Source organism: Sander lucioperca, chromosome 10 (assembly GCF_008315115.2).
Source record: "Sander lucioperca isolate FBNREF2018 chromosome 10, SLUC_FBN_1.2, whole genome shotgun sequence".
Classification (NCBI taxonomy): Eukaryota; Metazoa; Chordata; class Actinopteri; order Perciformes; family Percidae; genus Sander; species Sander lucioperca.
Window position 1 is genome coordinate 12,458,464 of NC_050182.1, and position 18,987 is coordinate 12,477,450.

The 18,987-nt window shown below is 39.9% G+C and overlaps 1 protein-coding gene across 1 annotated transcript; it reads left to right on the top strand.

The window, feature by feature from the left end:
- Positions 1–796: 796 nt before the first annotated feature.
- On the top strand, positions 797–15,398 carry LOC116036128 (neurexophilin-1-like). The gene is made up of 2 exons (XM_031279599.2): positions 797–1,365; positions 12,189–15,398. The coding sequence occupies exons 1-2, from the start codon at positions 1,285–1,287 to the stop codon at positions 12,984–12,986; spliced, it is 879 nt and encodes a 292-aa protein (XP_031135459.1). The 5' UTR covers positions 797–1,284; the 3' UTR covers positions 12,987–15,398.
- The last annotated feature ends 3,589 nt before the right edge of the window (positions 15,399–18,987 follow it).

The window sequence follows — 18,987 nt, forward strand, 5'->3', positions numbered from 1 at the left end:
TTTAGGTTTTGATTTAAAGTTAAGGTGTGCGTGCGTGCGTGCGTGCGTGCCAGAAAGTCTTAAGTTACAAACTGAAGGCATGAAGATTTAAAGATGTGGGTGTTACCAGGCAGGGATGTTCTAACAAAGATGCTTTTGTGTTGCATTATGGGATGTGTAGGATCCAGTGTTTATGAAGCTTGACCTATTTAAAAAACATAAAGTCAGCCTCCGCTGCTTCGTTTTTGACTAGTTTTAACATGTGTCTCTCACAAGACCACCAACTTTAAGAAATTGTGATAATAAAATTGCTTTAGTCCTCTACAATAGAGATGTCTGTCTGAGACAAAAATGTCTTTGACAGTATTCAACGTTATTAATAATAATAATTACTCATTTTATTTATTAGTTGTAGTAAAAACAAAACAGATTTTCATTTTCATAAGAAACCTAATTTTAATAAATATATATAAATATATAATTTAAATAAGTGTTTTACTTCTGCACGTTACGAGTGATAAGTGATTGTTTTGAGAAGAAGCCGTTATTGAAAGGTGCAACTAAATACTACAAATCATTTCATACAGTTTGTACTTAAATGGGGCACAGCATACAGTATAAACTACATGTAGAAATAAAGAGGACTAAATATTATTTTCTTTTTGGGGTTACACAAGAGACTAAGATGTTATTGAAAGCTGTGAATATTTGGTGCCACCTTCTTAATATGAGATCAACATGGCAGCTTTTCTCATTGACGTTTATGGGGGGGGGGGGGGGGCAGAGCCACTGCAGCTGCCAACCACTAGATGTCAGTCCCTGACGATGTTAAAAGAAAAGTTGCTTCTCAAAAGTCAATAATGTGAACCTCCTTCTCTGCTCCCCCGTCTTCTCTCTCCCTCCCCCTTCCTCACTCACTCCATTTGTCTCCCCATCCCTCCCCCCAATCTTTCTCTCTCTCTCTCTCTCTCTCTCTCTCTCTCTCTCTCTCTCTCTCTCTGAACCTCAAAGCACACTATATAAAACCTCCTTCCACACTGACACTCAGATGTACAAACACATCGGTTGTCGTAACAGCGCCTCCAAACCTTGCATCAAAAATCACCCCATCAGACACTTGAAGCGTTTTAACGGCAGACATCTGACCCTCCTGAAAGAGCCTGAGAAGATCCATCTCTGCTCTCTCGCCTTAGGACCGCCTTTCCTCACTCTATATTTCTCCTACAAGTTCGACAGCTGATCCCGGCTCAGTCAGAGGGAGATTTTTTTGTTGCGGCTGAGAAGAAAGATCAGGGACAGTTTGACATGAGGGGGAACGCTCCACAAAGAGGTATGAAGACCACATGTCTGTGGGCTGCCGCTCTGCTGCTGTCAGTCATCTCTCTGGTGAGTTAAATGTTGTTGTTTTTTTGATTTGGCCTTTTTTTTCTCCAAATTTTATATCTACAGTGTCTGTGATTAAGGTCTGCACTTGTCTGGTAGCAGGGATATCGAGGAATGTGCGCAAACAGACATTTTGATGAGTGAGTTTCAGGTTAGTGCAAGGACAACCTCACACGCCAAATTTTTGTTAGAATTTATTTGTGCAAGATGTCAGGAGCAATCTGATAATGTGAAAGTCTAGAAAATGTAAAGCAAAATGTCATTTGGTTGATTTCAGACTAATTTTCCTTGTGTTATAGTAGATTAAAGCCACGTTTTGAAATTGTTTTCTTTAAATTTGAATCCTGTACTGACAGATTTTATTTGCTCAATGATGTGACACATTAATATTGTCACAAATGAACTACCAATGCCAGTGTGAACACAAGCTTCCCAAATCCAAATCTGCATCTTGACAAATCTACCCACCCACAATCCCGCTGGATATTTCTCTCTCGGCACTATCCATTCAATCCCTCCTTTGCATCGTCCCCTCCTCTCTCCCATTTACAGACACACTTTAATACAAATTTATATTTGACAGTACGGCGAAGAACCGCCTGAGCCCATTATGACAAACATACCAGAATGCTCTTAACTCAATGTCTTGACAGTTTGTGACAACCCAATTCCTTTAATCCTCCAAAAGACAGTAACCCCTCACCCACTGATAAATCTGTCAACAAAGCAATCAAAGCAGAACAGGAGCCACTCCTCTCTCCAAGAAAAATTCCATAAACTTAATCCCTACAAACTTGACTGGCCTTAAAAAGCTCCCGTGGTGTTATCTGTGTTTAATTTGCATAGTGATGGAAAGAAGTCAATTACTATTAATTATTCTCTACAACTTAATACCCATTATCGAATTGAATTCACCGTCTTGAAAACCATAAACTCAATTTCACAGCTGACTAAGCGCACTAATCATTTCCTCTCCCTTTTTTCTTTTTTTACTTTACGGAGCCTTCCTGCTTTTAAGGAACAACAATAATTCTTCGATTTCAGGAGCAATAGCATTAACTAACATGGATTCCCTTATTGTCACAATATAAAGACAAACATTAACTATCAAGTATGTGAGTGTATATGTACAATAGCATCATGGTAGTGTGAGCTGATCTCATAGCATCACTTGATGGGAGTGTTTTTTTTCCAGACTGGGCTGCCAAATTGCTTCGCTATGCTTTAATGGGATGATCATAATTGTTTCGTACTCGTTGCATCCTAAGCTTTCGCCTGCAGCTCCTTCAACAGATTGACAGACCCATGGGAACCTCACAAACTTATTTTGGCCGCCTTTGAACCAAGTCGTGTGTGAAATAATATGATTATGCATTTTTCCTCTGGGTAAGTTGAAAAACTGGTGGCTAGTTTTCTTCTTTCTTTTTTTTCCTTTCCCCCCCTACCTCCTCATCCTCTTCCTCCTCCTTCTTCTTGGTCTTCAAACTGCCCCCGCTCTAATATCCTGCAGTCTGTCTGCATATAGTATTTATCCTCCTCAGAAGTCATGGTAATAATTGTGCCCTGGCCTCTCAAAGCAGTGCTGCAGTGATAGGACTCGGCTCCATCCACAGCTGCCTGTGATGTCTTGACACACTGTGTGATTTGTCATCATCTCTGACCCCCCTCAGGTAACACTTTGATATCACTGGGAGAGTATGAACCTAAACTCTTAGTGGGCGTCAAATGCCCTTAGTTCATCCATCAGCTCAACTACGGGGAGACCTCACAAGGCGAGACAAGTTAAATTCACTGTAAATGACTATGACGACAATCATATCCCAAGTGCACAGTTGGATAATAAGACGGCATCAGCACACTAAGGCTTCTTAAACTACCTTCCTGTGTAGAGGAACATTCAAACAGACTTGGAGCTGATATTTTATAAACCAATATATTTGGTTTTTCTTCTTGAACATGAGTGTTGTGGTAGAAGTAATTGTGATTCATGGCATCAGAAGGTCATTAATTAGATTAAAATATGCTTTTGCTGGGAGGTGGAGCGAGCCGCTAGAGTGACTATCTCGTACCCGAAAGGTCACAGGTTTGATCCCACAAAAGCCACATGTCCCTGAGCCAAACGTACCCCTAATAGCTGCTCACGCTTTAAGCCTCTCTGGACAGGAGCATTGGTTTAATACCGTCAATTTGAAAGAAGTAAATAAATCCGCAAAACTTTTGCAGTGTGGTATTCAAGCACAAAAAACATTAAAAAAACAACTATTAATTTCTGAAAGTCGAAAGCTGAACACACACCATCCAATCAAGATTGCAAAGTGGCAGCCCAAATCTGTTATCAGCCCCGTCCTCTGTTAAACTAGAACTGTCGCACTCACAAATCCTCCCCCACACAGCAGTCCCAGCAGCCGAAGCATTCAGGTAAATGAAAACTGACACACACTTTCATTCTTCCTTGCAAGGTTTTGTGTACAGCCCACCGCAGAGCCATCCGGCTCCTCCGATGGTTCTATTAAAAGGTGGAATTTGTTGGCTGCTCGGGGGTCCAGCCCATAGAATATCCTCCGAGCTCCCGAGGGAAGCCGGGGTTGTTTATCTTCCTGTTTCAAAGAGTGGACGCCTGCGCCTTATCACAGCCTCGCCAAGAGTAGATAGCATTTAGGTTTGTCCAACAGCCTGCCTATATGCTGCATCTGGCAATCTTGAGAGTCGTTTCGTAAAGGACTTCTGCATACCGATGCTGTTTGTGTTATCTTGTTGAGGGATTCTGCCTCCTACACCGAGCCAGGGAATAATAACAACAGACAGTTAAATAGAGTTTGGGGCGGGGGGGGCTCCTGCATAACAACCTAGAGGTCGAAAAGTTGGAATAACTCTGAGCCATGAAATGAAAGCCTCTAAATATGATCATGAGATACGTTTGAATGTCTTTCAATGCGAACACTATATTAAATACATATTGCAAATTGAATCTTTTTTTACACTGCTGCATTTGACCGATATGACTTTCTGTTAGTTAGTGTATTTTTATAAAGATTTTTTTTGAGGCATTTTAGACCTTAATTTGTATAGGACAGCTTAGATTTGAAAGGGGAGAGAGAGAGGGGGAATGACATGCAGCAAAGGGCAGCAGGTCGGAGTCGAACCTTGCGACCGCTGCTTCGAGGAGTATACCTCTATATGTGGGCGCCCGCTCTACCAGGTGAGCTAACCAGGCGCCCAAGTTAGTGTATTTTTTTGTATAAAAGGGGCAATCCACAGATTTTTATGCTGCGTTTGAAAGACATTTACCAGAGAGGTGGTTTAAAGATGCTTTTGTTTGAATTATGGGAAATAGCTAGAATGGGAGGAGCTAGAATGTTACCACGGACAAAATAAATCTGGATACCTTTACCCTCTGCTGCTTCGATTTTTAACCATTCTTTCATCTGTCTCTTTGCACTTCCATACAGTCACATACACACATGGATGTATGTAACTGTATGGAAGTGCAAAACTAAACACCTTTAAAGCTGATGACAACCAATAGCTTTAAAGCTTTGACCTGACAATAATTTTACTTCTGTGAAACACAAATTAACCATCAGCAGGTCTTTAAAAGAACTACATCAGTGTGTTTTTCACATTTTAGCTCATTCTAGCTTTCCCATGTTTTCTGGTCTTTATGCAGAAAGGCTATAAAAGCAGACTATATAAAGTTTTAGATTTTCAGAGGGAAGCCAAATGTTTCCCTTAAAGCAGATTCTTGAAAGTTGCTCAAGCAATAAAGAATAACGCTGACAAAATTCTATATTTTTCAACAAATCCGATGAAAAGATCAAAATCAACAACGTGTTAGTCCGTCTCGCAACCTCTTTTACAACTTCCCTACGCTGTCTGGGGCTCTCAGCCAATGTTACTCGCAAATGTTACTCAAACAGGATTAAATAGTGCATTTGTTAAGGACTAGTTTTAGCGGCGAATTAATCTACATTGGGTGTTTTAGTGAGTATTTATGTACAGCAGAAGGAAGGTGTGTGTGTTAGATTAAGTCAAAATAAACTGTGTGTTCATGGTAATGAAGGAACATGTCACCCAGTGCAACAGTGTGGCTCATTGATGTGTTTTTAATAGTTTTTGGACAACAATGGAGCTCTATGAAACAGAGGAAGAAGGCTTTGAATACACAGATAAGTTGGTGGGATCAATTCATTGTTGGTTTGAGTCTTCTCAAGGGATTTGTTGACCATAAGCAAATATAGAATATCACCTGACTTATCCTTTAAGAGTCTGGTGATAGCTTTTCAAAATGTAAAGAATATGAAACCAATGGTTGTCCGTAAATATCAGTTGGTATTATTTCTATGTTGTAGTTTTCTATGAAAGAAAATTGTTTGATTCATAGATTGTTTTAACAGATTGTATTGTGATGAAGTAGAATCAACATGTTCATGTATATTTTGTTTTCTACATTGTCCCCTTATGGAGTAGCAAACAATGTTATCCAGCTGTGCTCTGATTGGTCCACTCAGAGAGTAGATTTACTACCTGGGTGTATTTATGTCTATTTTAGGGCTGCAACTACCGATTTCTTTTATTATTGATTAATCTGCTAATTATTTCTTTGATTAATAGATCAACTGTTTGGTCTTTAAAATGGCAGAAAATGTTCATTTAAATGTCTTAAAGGTCAAGTTGACATATTTAAGTTACTTGTTTTGTCCAACCCACAGTCCAAAACCCAAAGATATTTAAATTACTATCACAAAGAAAAGCAGCATCCCCTCAATGAATACTAATTTGATCAGTTGACTAAAGCCAATTAAGTGCAAAATAAATCTCACTTTTAGCCATGGATGATATAGTTTGATATTTAAGAAAAAACAATATTTTCAAACCAATATTAAACCCAAAGTTATCAAGGTGTGACTGTTGACCTTTACGCTGCCATGTTTGTTTTTCTCCTGTCCTTTTTCCAACAGCAGTTTCCCTCTTTTCTCTCTGCAGTATCTCTTTCAGGGACATTCATGTACCCAACACACAAACACACACGCACACACACACACACACACACACAAACACACTTTGTGCCTGGCTTGCATGTTTTTGAAGCGGGCAAAGAGGTAAATCTTGGCCCTCCGAGTGTTGGTGCAGTCAGTCGGGGTGTTCTGGATATAAACGTTGCTTTAGTCAGGACTGCCTCTGATCTGCCTAATCTCCCCGGGCTGGATTACAGGTTGGGCTCTAATCCGTGAAGTGGGGTCTCTGTGAATGTGCCTCTGAGTGCTCTAATCCAGAGACTGTCAGGTGCTTTAGATGAAAGCTAATTGCATGTCACAGTTTGGGGACCATACACAACGCCGGCAACAACAGAACGAGTTCCTGACAACAACAAGGTCCTCGGTCTGATGATGACTTGGCACGCACTTCAGATAATCTAGTGAAGAAATCCCCTCCCAAAAAATTCCAGTGACACCTCCTCTTACAAAATTATTCACAACATGAAGTCGCAGAAAATGATGGTGCACCTTAAAATGTCACACACACACACACACACACACACACACACACAAATTAGCCTGACAGTCACTTAAACCAGCTCAAAGCAGTTTCCTAATATCCCTTGATCTGGTTTCAGGACTCCACTGAGACTGAAACACAGTTACTGATAATCGTCAGTAATTACTGCACTACGAAAATTATATTTCATTTAATCATTAGAGACTACAGTCTTTTCACAACTCAGAATAGAAATATTCATGAAAAATAAATGGGGTTTACAGTTCGGATTACAGGTCAAAGGTCATTTGGACGATTATTGCAAACATGTAAAACTGAATTCATGTTTAAACTCAAGTAACTAGTTTTTCCTTAACAGCATTTTTATCCTTGCAACACACAATATGTATAAAAATCTGAGGTCAGGGCCGCCTGGGTAACTCACCTGGTATAGCATGCGCCCCATGTACAGAGGCTCAGTCCTCGCAGAGGTCGTGGGTTCAATTCTGACCTGCGACCCTTTGCTGCATGTCATTCCCCCTCTCTCTCCCCTTTCAAGTCTAAGCTGCCCTGTCAAATAAATGCCTAAAAATGTCAAAAAAATATTCTTAAAATAAAAAAAATGAAACAATCTGAGGTCAGTAGCCATTATATTAAATAAGCGGCTTTATTATCCCATAAAATGCCTTTATTTGTACCATTTTCACTTTTAAAATGAGCATAAACAAGCTGAAACCTGAAATACTATTAAACCCAGGAATAAAGACTATAAGTAATGTCATAACCGAGCTGGTTATAGCTGGTTGGCTGATAAGGTTTTACTGAACTTTTACATCCTAAGCAGCTTTATGTTTGACTATAATGGTGCCAATAAATCCTGAACAGAAAGCCACCCTCATCCTCACACTCACTTTATCTTTTTACAATATATCACCAGTGAGGCCAACATGACAGACTTTTGTTTCCAGCAATGGAAGACAAAAGGAGGTCTTCATTAATACAGCTTAACTGCCCCACTGCGCAACGAAACTGCTGAAATTAACATTTCTCTTTACCTTATCACGACAATCATTTTGCACTGAAGATCCTGCAGCTTTCTTTTTTCTCTTATAAAACCAACCGTCTGCAAAGATTGTCTATCTCCAAACATTTTCTGGGTTTGAAAGGCTTAGACAAGACTCCACTTAACATGTATTAAAAACGCTTAGGTTATGTCACTCTATTCAGAGAGGGAGAGAGACTTTACAGCTACTAAGCCAAAATCTCCACAATGCCACTAACGGTTCATTCACATCAGGTCATCCATCATGGAGGCCTCTTCAAAAACAACTGGAGGCCATCTTTTCAAACTCCTCCACTCTGAAGCCAAGTGCATTAAAATGAACGCGTACTTCAGAGAAAGATCACAACTCCTGCAACAGTTTGCAGAGTGAGAGCTCCACAGACACACTCTGGCGTACAGTACCACAATGTCATTCAGTGAACTTTCTGAATGAGAGAAGGCCTTATTTTCAGAGTATCGATCGCAGGGTGAAGGTATAAAATGTAAACGCTTCGACCAGATAGATCTGCTGTCACATTTGTAGGCCGGGGTTTGGACATAACTGTCACGGGCCTCAATGGGGTTGCACGGGGAATCGCCGCTCTCTCATCTGTGTGATTGTTAGAGGAGAGACATAGAATGAATCATCAATCATCCATTCAGGCCACATTCAGCAGGTAATAGTCTGCTGTTGCATCACGTCTGAACCAAAGATGCGCTTCATTCATCTCGATATGGCAGGAATACCCTTAATCTTGATTAGGATGAACCGCCACAAGATCTTTCACACACTGTAAGAGTTGGTTACAGTATTAACACCGTTTGTAAGTGGTGCTGACGTGCTTGTGGATGGATAAAGCTTGTTGGTGTTTTCTTACTGCTGCAAAGCAGATTGGTTTTGGTCCTGTGTCTGTTGGTTAGTTAGCAAGATATCCCACAAACATGTCACCAGATTTCAACTACAAAGCACTCAGTTAGCATACATGTGTCTACCCAACGCTAATGTCAGACAGAACGTTGAAATTGGACAATTCTTAAAGACCTGGATTACGTAAGGTTAAAGGTCCAATGTGTAATACTGAAAGCTAGCGTTGAAAATAGTTACGGCAGTCCAAATTCAAAATACTGGAGACAGTCGTTTCCCCCGGCCCCTTCTTCCCAGACTCGAAGTTCACGGAGGTTGCCAGGTTGAGAACGCAGCATCCAACAATGTTGCTAGATGCTATAGTGCATTCCATTTATACTCGGAACTCGGATTTTCCGAGGTCAAAGTCGGAAACGCCCCCTGACCTCGGATTTCCGAGCTCGGAACTCGGGCAACCACCGATCGTACCCCGAGCTCAAAATCCAACATGGCTGCTCCGTGCATCAACAATTGTGAAAGCTGTAGTAACATACATTTATAAGCACTTCTGTGTTATTTGTGTCTCATTGAATCAGTTGTACACACATTCCTGTCCAACTTATATCTGTGGACATGTTGCTACGCTGTTTGTATGCACAAAAAACTACGTAATGCGTTGTTACGTAATGCGTAACAACGCCCAGGAGGCCCAGCAGAGGTTATACTTCCTGCAGCAGCTAAGGCAGTTTAATCTGCCTAAGGAGCTGCTGACCACTTTCTACTCAGCCATCATTCAGTCTGTCATCTGCACCTCCATCACTGTCTGGTTTGGGTCAGCCACCAAACGGGATAGGGCCAGACTGCAACGGACAATTAGGACTGCAGAGAGGATCATTGGAGCTGACCTTCCCTCCATCCAGGACCTGTACCGATCCAGGGTCAGGAAAAGGGCAGAAAAAATCTCTGCAGACCCCTCACATCCTGGTCACAAACTGTTCACCCTCCTTCCCTCTGGTAGGCGATACAAGGCACTGTTCGCCAAAACCAGCCGATACAGAGACAGCTTCTTTCCCCAAGCAGTCACTCTGTTGAACACTCAGAAATAGCCCCCACCCTCACACTGAACAAAGTCAATCATCACTGTTTGGCTCATCTACATCATGCCTATTTCAATCCTACAATTACAATATTGTTATTAATATATTACCATTGCACTGATCTGCCTTGCACTGTATTCATATTTAAACCCTAAAATCTCAGACTATGCACTATTCCTTCCCTCTTTTTTGTATATTTTTTGTAAAACTGTAAATTCTATTGTATTGCTATAATGTACACTTAACAGTATTTTTTTTATATTTATTACTGTCATTTCTGTTTTTATATGTTAAGTGAGTGTTGTACTTTGAGAGCAAAGATTAACCGGAGTCAAATTCTTTTGTTTACGCAAACCTGGCCAATAAAGCTGATTCTGATTCTGGTTATAAACTGGCATTGCTAACAATGGCTAACCTGGCTAGAGCTAATGAAAACAATGAAAATCTGACTTGTAAATGGAACGCATTCAACTCGGGTGTGACATCATGCCCAGCTTCCGAGTTCCGAGGTAAATGGAACGCACTATAACTCCATAGCAGTAACTCAGCTAATGTTAGATGCTGGCTATGTTGACATTCATAAAAGCCCGTGCCCACCCTATCTCCACTTAAAATTACTGCAACAACCGCTATAACATGACAGACACACTTTTTCGGCTTAAAATGACGGTAACAACCACTGAAAACAGTGCAAACTCACAGTCCTGTCAACTAGATTTACAGCCACCCTTTCTTTGCTTAAAATTACTCACCATTTGTCGGCAACGGCCGCTGAATACGTTTGTAACATGTTTTAAACAGCCTGTGTCCGCTTGCCTGGTCCTCCGGTAACATTAGCAGTTATGGCGTGTTTGCATGGCGGCATTAGCCAGGACCAGTCGGGATCACTTTACTGGCTGTGTCTCTATTGTTTTTGCGAGTAACCAACTTGAGTACTCTAGATAATTCAATGTGAGTGAGTACACGCATGTTGAAATGACATACAATGCCCATCCCTAGTAGCCATAATAAATTAGCCTAAAGCTAATGCTTACCTGTTCAGGGGGGATTTTACCAACTCCGCGTCCTTTTGGGCTCTAAGCTGTCTCCATCTTTTAAATACATCTCAAATATTTACCCGGGGTTGGTTACGTCTATGGTCAGGCAACACATGCCAAGTTTTTTTTTAAGTCGGGTAGAATCTATCTCGTTGATCCCATTCGTTTGTTTGCTGCTTCCATGGCTATGCTACAGCTGTGGCGCACTGGGTTTGCGTTTTTACAGGTATATCTGGCAAATAAATGAAGAGCATGTTGAGTCCTGCATTGGAACTAATTTGGTGAAAGGTGTGAAATTGTTCCAAGAAATACTGGTCTGGTCCACCGAGGCTGCGACATTCTTTTAATTTTGTGGATTAATTAATTATGTAGAGATTTAAAATTTGTTCTAATCAATTTTGATATGTAGGCCCCACCCGGAAATGATTTTCCGATATTTAGACTTTTTTGGATGATTGATTTTGATGATGATTAGGTAGCCTATATAACATTGTTAGATAACAGTGAAAAAATGTCCCATATCGTTTTCCTATAATTGATCGCCAAATTCTGGGGGGCATCAACTATTTGTGATAAACTGCAATACCACTCTAAAGGTTTTGAATTCACATGCAGATAACATGGTAGCAATCCTGCAAAATTTGGGGTTATTCCAACTTGATAGATTTAAATTAACTATTCCTCCAAATTCAACAACAGAATATGTCATTTGTGAATAGAATATGTTGTTTGTCCATGCCCTCCAGAATGAAACATAAAAACTTTCTGATCTGACGCCCCTGTCAGCAGCACCACATAGTTTATCTGTGCCTTTACAATCTAAACGCTTTGGTTAAGGTTTGGTTGGGTTTAGGCACAACAATTACTTGGTTAAGTTTGGAAAACATTGCAGTGTGAGATAAAATTACTACTTTGGTAATGTTAGGGGACCTTTATGATCATGGTTAATATAATAACCACTGTCACCATCAAACTACTTCCTCCCTTGTTCCCGACACACAAGCCTAGTTCCTACAGCTGTTTTGTCACTTGAGCATAAACGTTTTGTTAAATAAACGTTCGGACAGATGCTGTAGTTTTCTTGGGAGGACAGTTTAATATTAATGGGCATAAGCAGGTGGTCATGAGTGGGGAATTTTGCACATTTTATCCCTATACAAAGCTTTAATATACCCAGACAGAGTTTTGTCTGTCACCACATGTATTTTGATGCCGTTTCAGAGGTAAATTGTGACTAAATTTGTGCAGCCTTGTGAGAAGTATGAGCTCTTTTGATTGGTTAGAAGTTGAAATGTTTCAGTAATGATGCTTTTGTTTGTTTGTTCTTCCAGGTGACCAGTGCTGATTCACCAAGTTCAGGAAATTCTGACTTGAGAGAAAGCTCAAAATCCAAAGTGAAGACCTACTGGACTGAAAGCAGCAAGGCCGTCTCCATCAGCCGTCTGCTGTCCCAGACCCTCTATGGCAAAGAGAACTTCACCTCTCTAGATGTGAACTATGACGAGGCAGACTCGTTCTCTAAACAGGAGCAGTGGAACTGGCTTTACAACATTTCAAACCCCCGGGACCCTCGATCCAGGACAAAAAGGAGGCCCATCGTCAAGACCGGCAAATTCAAGAAGATGTTCGGTTGGGGTGACTTCCATTCTAACATCAAGACGGTGAAGCTCAACCTTCTCATCACCGGTAAAATCGTGGATCATGGTAACGGGACATTCAGCGTCTACTTCCGCCACAATTCGACAGGTCAGGGCAACGTGTCTGTGGGACTGGTTCCACCGACCAAAGCTGTGGAGTTCCAGGTCCACCAGCAGCACCAGCAGTTCCACCACCCTCACCAGCAGCAGCAGCAGCAGACGGCTCTGGAGACCAAGGACAACAAGCTGTTCAACTGCAGGGTGGAGTACGAGAAAGTAGAGAAGGGCACCAGGAACTCACTGTGTGCCCACGACCCCTCGCAGAGCTGTCCACAGGAGCAGACCCAGAGCCATGTGTCCTGGCTGTGCTCCAAGCCCTTTAAAGTCATCTGCATCTTCATCACCTTCTACAGCACCGACTACAAGCTGGTGCAGAAGGTGTGTCCAGATTACAACTACCACAGTGACACCCCGTACCTCCCCACCGGGTGATCACATAACCAGACGAGGACAACAAAAAAAAAAAAAGAAGAAAAAAAAGACGCAGAGACAGGCTGTCAGGTCCTGAGCGATTGATTATTGGAATGAAAATGGAATCAAGACGCTTCAAACTTGAGACGTTGACAGGCATTATTACAGCTAACATATCTTTGACGCAAGACTGATATTGCTCCAATGAACAGACCTACCCCGAGGTCATTATGAGAGCATTTAGGGAAGCATTTATAGGCTTGCGATACTCATATTATATGCATAGCTGCTTACATTGAAAGGAAATTCTCAAGCCAACCGTAAAAATATGCTGATTGTATTTATGTAAATATTGTGGGTTCCACACAAAGACCAGAAAACAACTTTATTAATGTTTTCTCCTGCTAATTTAGTTGTTTATGTTGATAGTATATTTCCGTCTCAATCATGCTTTCTGTCATTTCCAATCAGTCTGTAGTAATCATTGCAAACACGTAAATGTCAATGCAAATACGAAGAATCTGTTAGTATGCATTGGAGGGCAAACATGTATTGAGTGTTGTTGTCTGCAGTGTGATTGTTAGAGTGAATATACCTCTCTGATATTGTTGTTGGAATCTCTTCCATGTCCATGCATGAATCGAATATGGTAAACAACTGAATAACGTCCATCTATATTTTCATGTTATTGCAGCTGTCAGAAGTAATCTTCATCAAGTCACAGGGGACAAAGAAAAAAAAGTACTTATATTTCTATTTTGTGTTATGTGTTAGCAGTTTTAAGGACACGGTAAATGACACCATTGGGAAGCTCCAATCAGATCAAACATGCAAACAAGTAAATGTCGCAATAAATAAATAAAACTTGCAGAAGACACACAAGAAAACAGAGATACAGAAGATCATTTTCTGCACTGCTGCTTAAAAAAAAATCAAAAGATAACTGTGCTCCTCTTTTCTCAGTCCCAGATTTCCATTTTAGACATTGCTCTTATTTTTGTGGCTTACAACAAGTCCAGTATAATCAATTTCAACTCCTGTATTATTAACATGATATCAGCCAGTAGTAAGAGGTGTCAGAGCCAAAGTGCCCCTGCAGTATCCAAAAATAACTATCTGTACACAGTAATCATTTATATAAAAAGTGCTGGATGATGAGAAATAAACAAGATCAAAGGTGTTTCAAAGGGTTTAAAAAATAGATATTAGAAAAAGCAGAAGACATGGAAGTCCATCTAACAAAGGCTGAAACAGAACAAATGGTATGTCAAAATGTGAGTTGTGGTAAAATGTGGTTTCTTGCTCCAGAGGAGACAGGACATATATTAAACAGCAGGTGCTAATCACACATTCAACCTATCAAACGTTCGCACCTCTGGTTATCAAAAAAAAATCTGGATGAGACTAACACTGGCTGTTAATGATATTGGATGTTCCAATTGGCTATTAAACCTTCATTACATAAATTGGGAGCCACTGGCTCCACGTGAAGCATTTAGAGGAAATGAACACAGTGTAAGTGGAAGCTCTGCAGAGTCAACACAATAGAAAGAATGAATTAAAAGTGCCGATTGAAAACCTGTAAAAAAGCACAAATGTGCACCTAGGGGCGCAATCACTGCTGTCTATTTAAATTCAGTGCTCTTTCACAGTGTACGCTATGGTATACGCAACACAGTAACTGCTAATGGCAGCCTGGACAACATCCAACATGCCAACATGGGGTGTATTTTCTGACAAGGCAGGCTAAAGAATAGGGGTCTGCCTGTGGGATGAGTGAGCATAAAGAGGAATTTATGATGTGGAGGAACAAGGCTGGCAGAAATCACTGGAAGCACCTGACTCGTAAATTGAGAGCATGTTTCTGTCATCGAGAAGAAGGAATGACTAATGTCTCAGATTGCTGTTTGAGCCAGTTCTTTCATCTCAATAAAGTGACTTTAATATCTCTCCACCCCTAGCCAAATGTGCCAGGGACAGTTTGTTCAGCTTTAACGAATTAAAGCAGCACTTTGCAGAGACAATGCTGCCTCATTATGCACATAATCTTACAAGTGTAAACAGTCTGGCAAAAAAGTGTTTGGGTGTGAGAGCTACTGAGAGAGAGATCTGTTCCCTGACTGATGTCGCCTGAGGGCAAATACAACATACTATGTTGTGTACTGTTTAAAGCCCAATTAATAATACAATAGTACATATGTATTCACAAATATAACCTAAAGTTGCACTAATCAATATTTCAACAATGGATCAAATGATCATGTCTAATGTGAAATGTGTGGCAAACCCACAGAAAGTTACCGCCTGAGTGTGCGGAGCGTTCTAACATCTTTCAGCTTATTGTTTTGTTTTTTACGACCCACAACTTCACTGTTTTGATTCACTCTCACATCAGCATTGTTACAAGCAGCAGGCAGGTTTTTTTTTTTTTTTACACAGAAAAAGCTCTGACAAACCCACTTTGCGCCACCTGCCCAGCACAAAACAGCAGACAGACCAAGTTAGCTACTAGCTGGTGAACATAATGGAGCATTTAGCAGCTAAACAGGCAGATTATTTCCCTCAGGAGTTGGTAGAAAGCAAAGGAGCGTGAATATTTAACTTCAAATAAAATAAATAAATACTAACGTTCCTCTGTGTTAATGGAGCTAACAGTTTGTCATTTCAACTTTATGAGGCGATAATTTGTCAGTGTTTACGGCTTGTTGCACTGGCCCTAAGTTGCCAAACACGTCAAATAATACAAGTTTTGTGTGTTTTGAATTTGATATTATTGCAGATATCAGGCTGTTTTACTCCTGTATTTAATAACAATACGGATTTAAAACAATCTTTAGCATCTGGAAATATAAAAAGCTTAGATTTAGTTGTTTATTCTGGTATTAGTCCCTTTATTAAAACATCATCATTGTCAATCACTTTGGGAGTGACTGCAGGTTTTAATTTTTTGTTTTGTCTTTTAGCGCTATGGGCTAATCTCTTGTTAACTTTCAGATCACTGACTGTACCTTCAATGCAACTCAATCTAATGATTAAACAGAGGGAATGTGGATTATAGAGTTATATTATTAAAACGTGGGAAATTAAACTCAAACTGATCTCAGATATCTAATAACCTGAATTCAGTCGCAAATCTTTTTTCTTAGAGAGTAATTTGCACAAGTGGGATTCATTTAACTCCTCTTTAAAACCAAGACTTCTTAAATTATGTTAATTTCAAAGCACCAGTTTACCCGGCAACAAGAAAAACTAGCCGTTTCCTCTGTCCGTTTAACGAGCTTTATGTGTATGAATGAAACCGACAGCATTACAACCCGGCAGTGTTTGGACGTCTCTAAGTTATCTTTGGGCCCAGATCTTCTCCCTCGGTTCAGTTGTCCTGGGCCGGAGCCATTCAAGCCTGCCGTCTATCCCCTAGCTCGCCCACAATCCCTGATTAATGTGGTCTGGGCGGGAGCTGTCAGAAATGGCAGAGAGAATCATGGGATTTCTCCTTCAGAGTCCCAATGACACCCAGCAGCTGCAGGAGTAAACAGATGACTAACCACTGGCCTTTTGGCAGCCTGTGGAGATTCACACGGAGGGAGGGCTGCGAACGTTGCTTTGACATTTAGGTGGATTAGAAAGTTCTTGGGTTCTGCTCTCGTGGTGTCAGAGGTGGTTGGCATAGTAATTATTTGCATCTTGGTTTTCTTCTGCTTGACCCCCAACCGCAGTGAAAATGTAATGCTTCTTTTTTTTTTTTTCACTCACAGACATTTGTTCAAATTAAATGTTTAAAGTGTAAAACATCCTTACGAGCCTCATTTATAAACAAATCACATTTCGTTTGCGAGGAAATAATAGGTATCTTAGTTTAAAAAACAACAAGCAATTGTCATTTCAAATCATGTCCTGCTGCAGAATTCATTTCAAATCTGGGCTGAAAGCTGTCCTGGGGCACAGTTTTGTGTGAGGTATTGACATATTAAAGGCTCTATCAGACAATGGCTGGTGTTTTTTATTTTTATTTTTTTAAATCCCAAATAAATTACTCTCTACAAAACACTATTAGTCTGCCGGAAATGAAAATGTACTCATTGTGAATGTCTCATATCAGGTAAAAACTGGAGAGAATTAATGAACCTTTGTCATTTTAATTGCTTTAGTGACAGCTGTCCTTTGGTGCCAGAGCTATCCTAATGCACATACTGCGGGCTTGTCAATTACTTTCCCAGTGAATAGATTAAAACGCCACAGAGGATAGAGTCATTTCATTAGTCAGACTTAATGCCCCCCAGACATAACCAGGTACGAACACTTCACCCCTAAATATGCAGGAAAATGAACAATACTATTAAGCCCATATGAATCGAATTAATTGTGGCAACATGAAATTAAGTTTACGCTCTATTTAATTCTGTCCCGCTGCTTATGTAACATTTGGCATAGAGATTTTTCTTTGATGATTAAGAATATTCTGAGGCTTTTAATAAAAGGTCTCACAGACTGAATTGCAGGGCACCTGTGAGGCACAGCTAATTGCTCTAATGGATGTTAGCACCGTAATGTTGTCAATTCTTACTACACTGGATAATGGCTGACAGCGACTGTCTAATTCTCCCATTTTGCTGTTTGCACATCTATGATCTAATGCTACTCAGCTCATCATGAATCTGAAAGAAATTAGGCCGCTTTCAAATATCTGTCAGCAGGATGTCTCGGTTGCTTTCAGCACCAAATGAACAAATCTCCACTCTTTACCACATTGTATGAAGACAAGAGCTGTTTTCACATTTGATCATGCTGCTAAACCCCCTTTTTTTTTTTTTTTAACGGACCTTGAAGATTTTGACACTCATGCATGTGGAGTATCAGAAAACGCTCTTATCAAATTACAATGAATGTAACAGAAAAATAAGCATAAATTCTCAGCTGATGTTACAGAATCTCAACATTGCAAAAAACAGTGAAGAATGGAACAGTTTGAGATACATCATCTTGTTAAATCTGTCTTGTGCATTCGTACACACTAAAAATCATCAGTGATTGGGTCACTATATCACAAACATGATATTATGTTAACTTTACCCAGCAGCACCCACTGGGTCACCAATCAAACCCAAGACAAGCATTAGTGTTATATTTATATATAACTATTGGGTTATTTAACCCATCTTAAGTATATACAGTAGTAGTATGGTTGCATACAGTATATTATATTTCATATTCTACTCTTGACAGTTTTAAAGCTTTTTGTGTCTAACACCAGGCCAAAACAACCCACTGTGTTGGGTTTGACTGGTAACTGAATGGTTTCCTTCCAATCGGTACTGGGTTAAGTTAACCTAATATATTGTAATATTATATATATATATATATATATATATATATAACGCTGAACGGTGTGAAGTTTGACTGTGTTTTACTGTAGAGGACTGTGACTCAACAGCGGGATGTAACAATCTGCAGCTGCCGAGCTGCCGTCGGAAAAACAAAACAGACTGAAACTGGTAAACTACAGCTTCGTGGTGCATTTGAAGTTATTGTAAATGTCCTTGGTGGTTGTTTTTGTCTTTCAACAGCAATTTACTAGTGAAATAAGTTATTGTTATACATTATTATTAAATCATTTAATGTTGACCATATGGCCTTAGCAATAAACAAGCCGTTCTTTAACGTCACCAACTGTTGTTTAGTACCCTTTGTTTTCTTTTCTTACTTTCTTAAAAAGTATCGGTTCAGGCACCGTTAATTATGTATGCGATTAATTTCGATTAATTAATCACAGAGTCTGTAATTAATTAGATTAATTTTTTTAATCGATTGATATATATATATATATATATATATATATATATATATATGTATGTATTATGTCCCAAGCACCCACTGACTGTATAATTATATAATTTGTCAATATATCAATGTAGTGCTGAAACAAAACATATTAGTCAATTTAAAGACAAGTATTCTGTTCAATTAATTGTTTGTTATTCACAGAGCTGCAAATGACAACTATTTTCATTATCAATTAATCTAT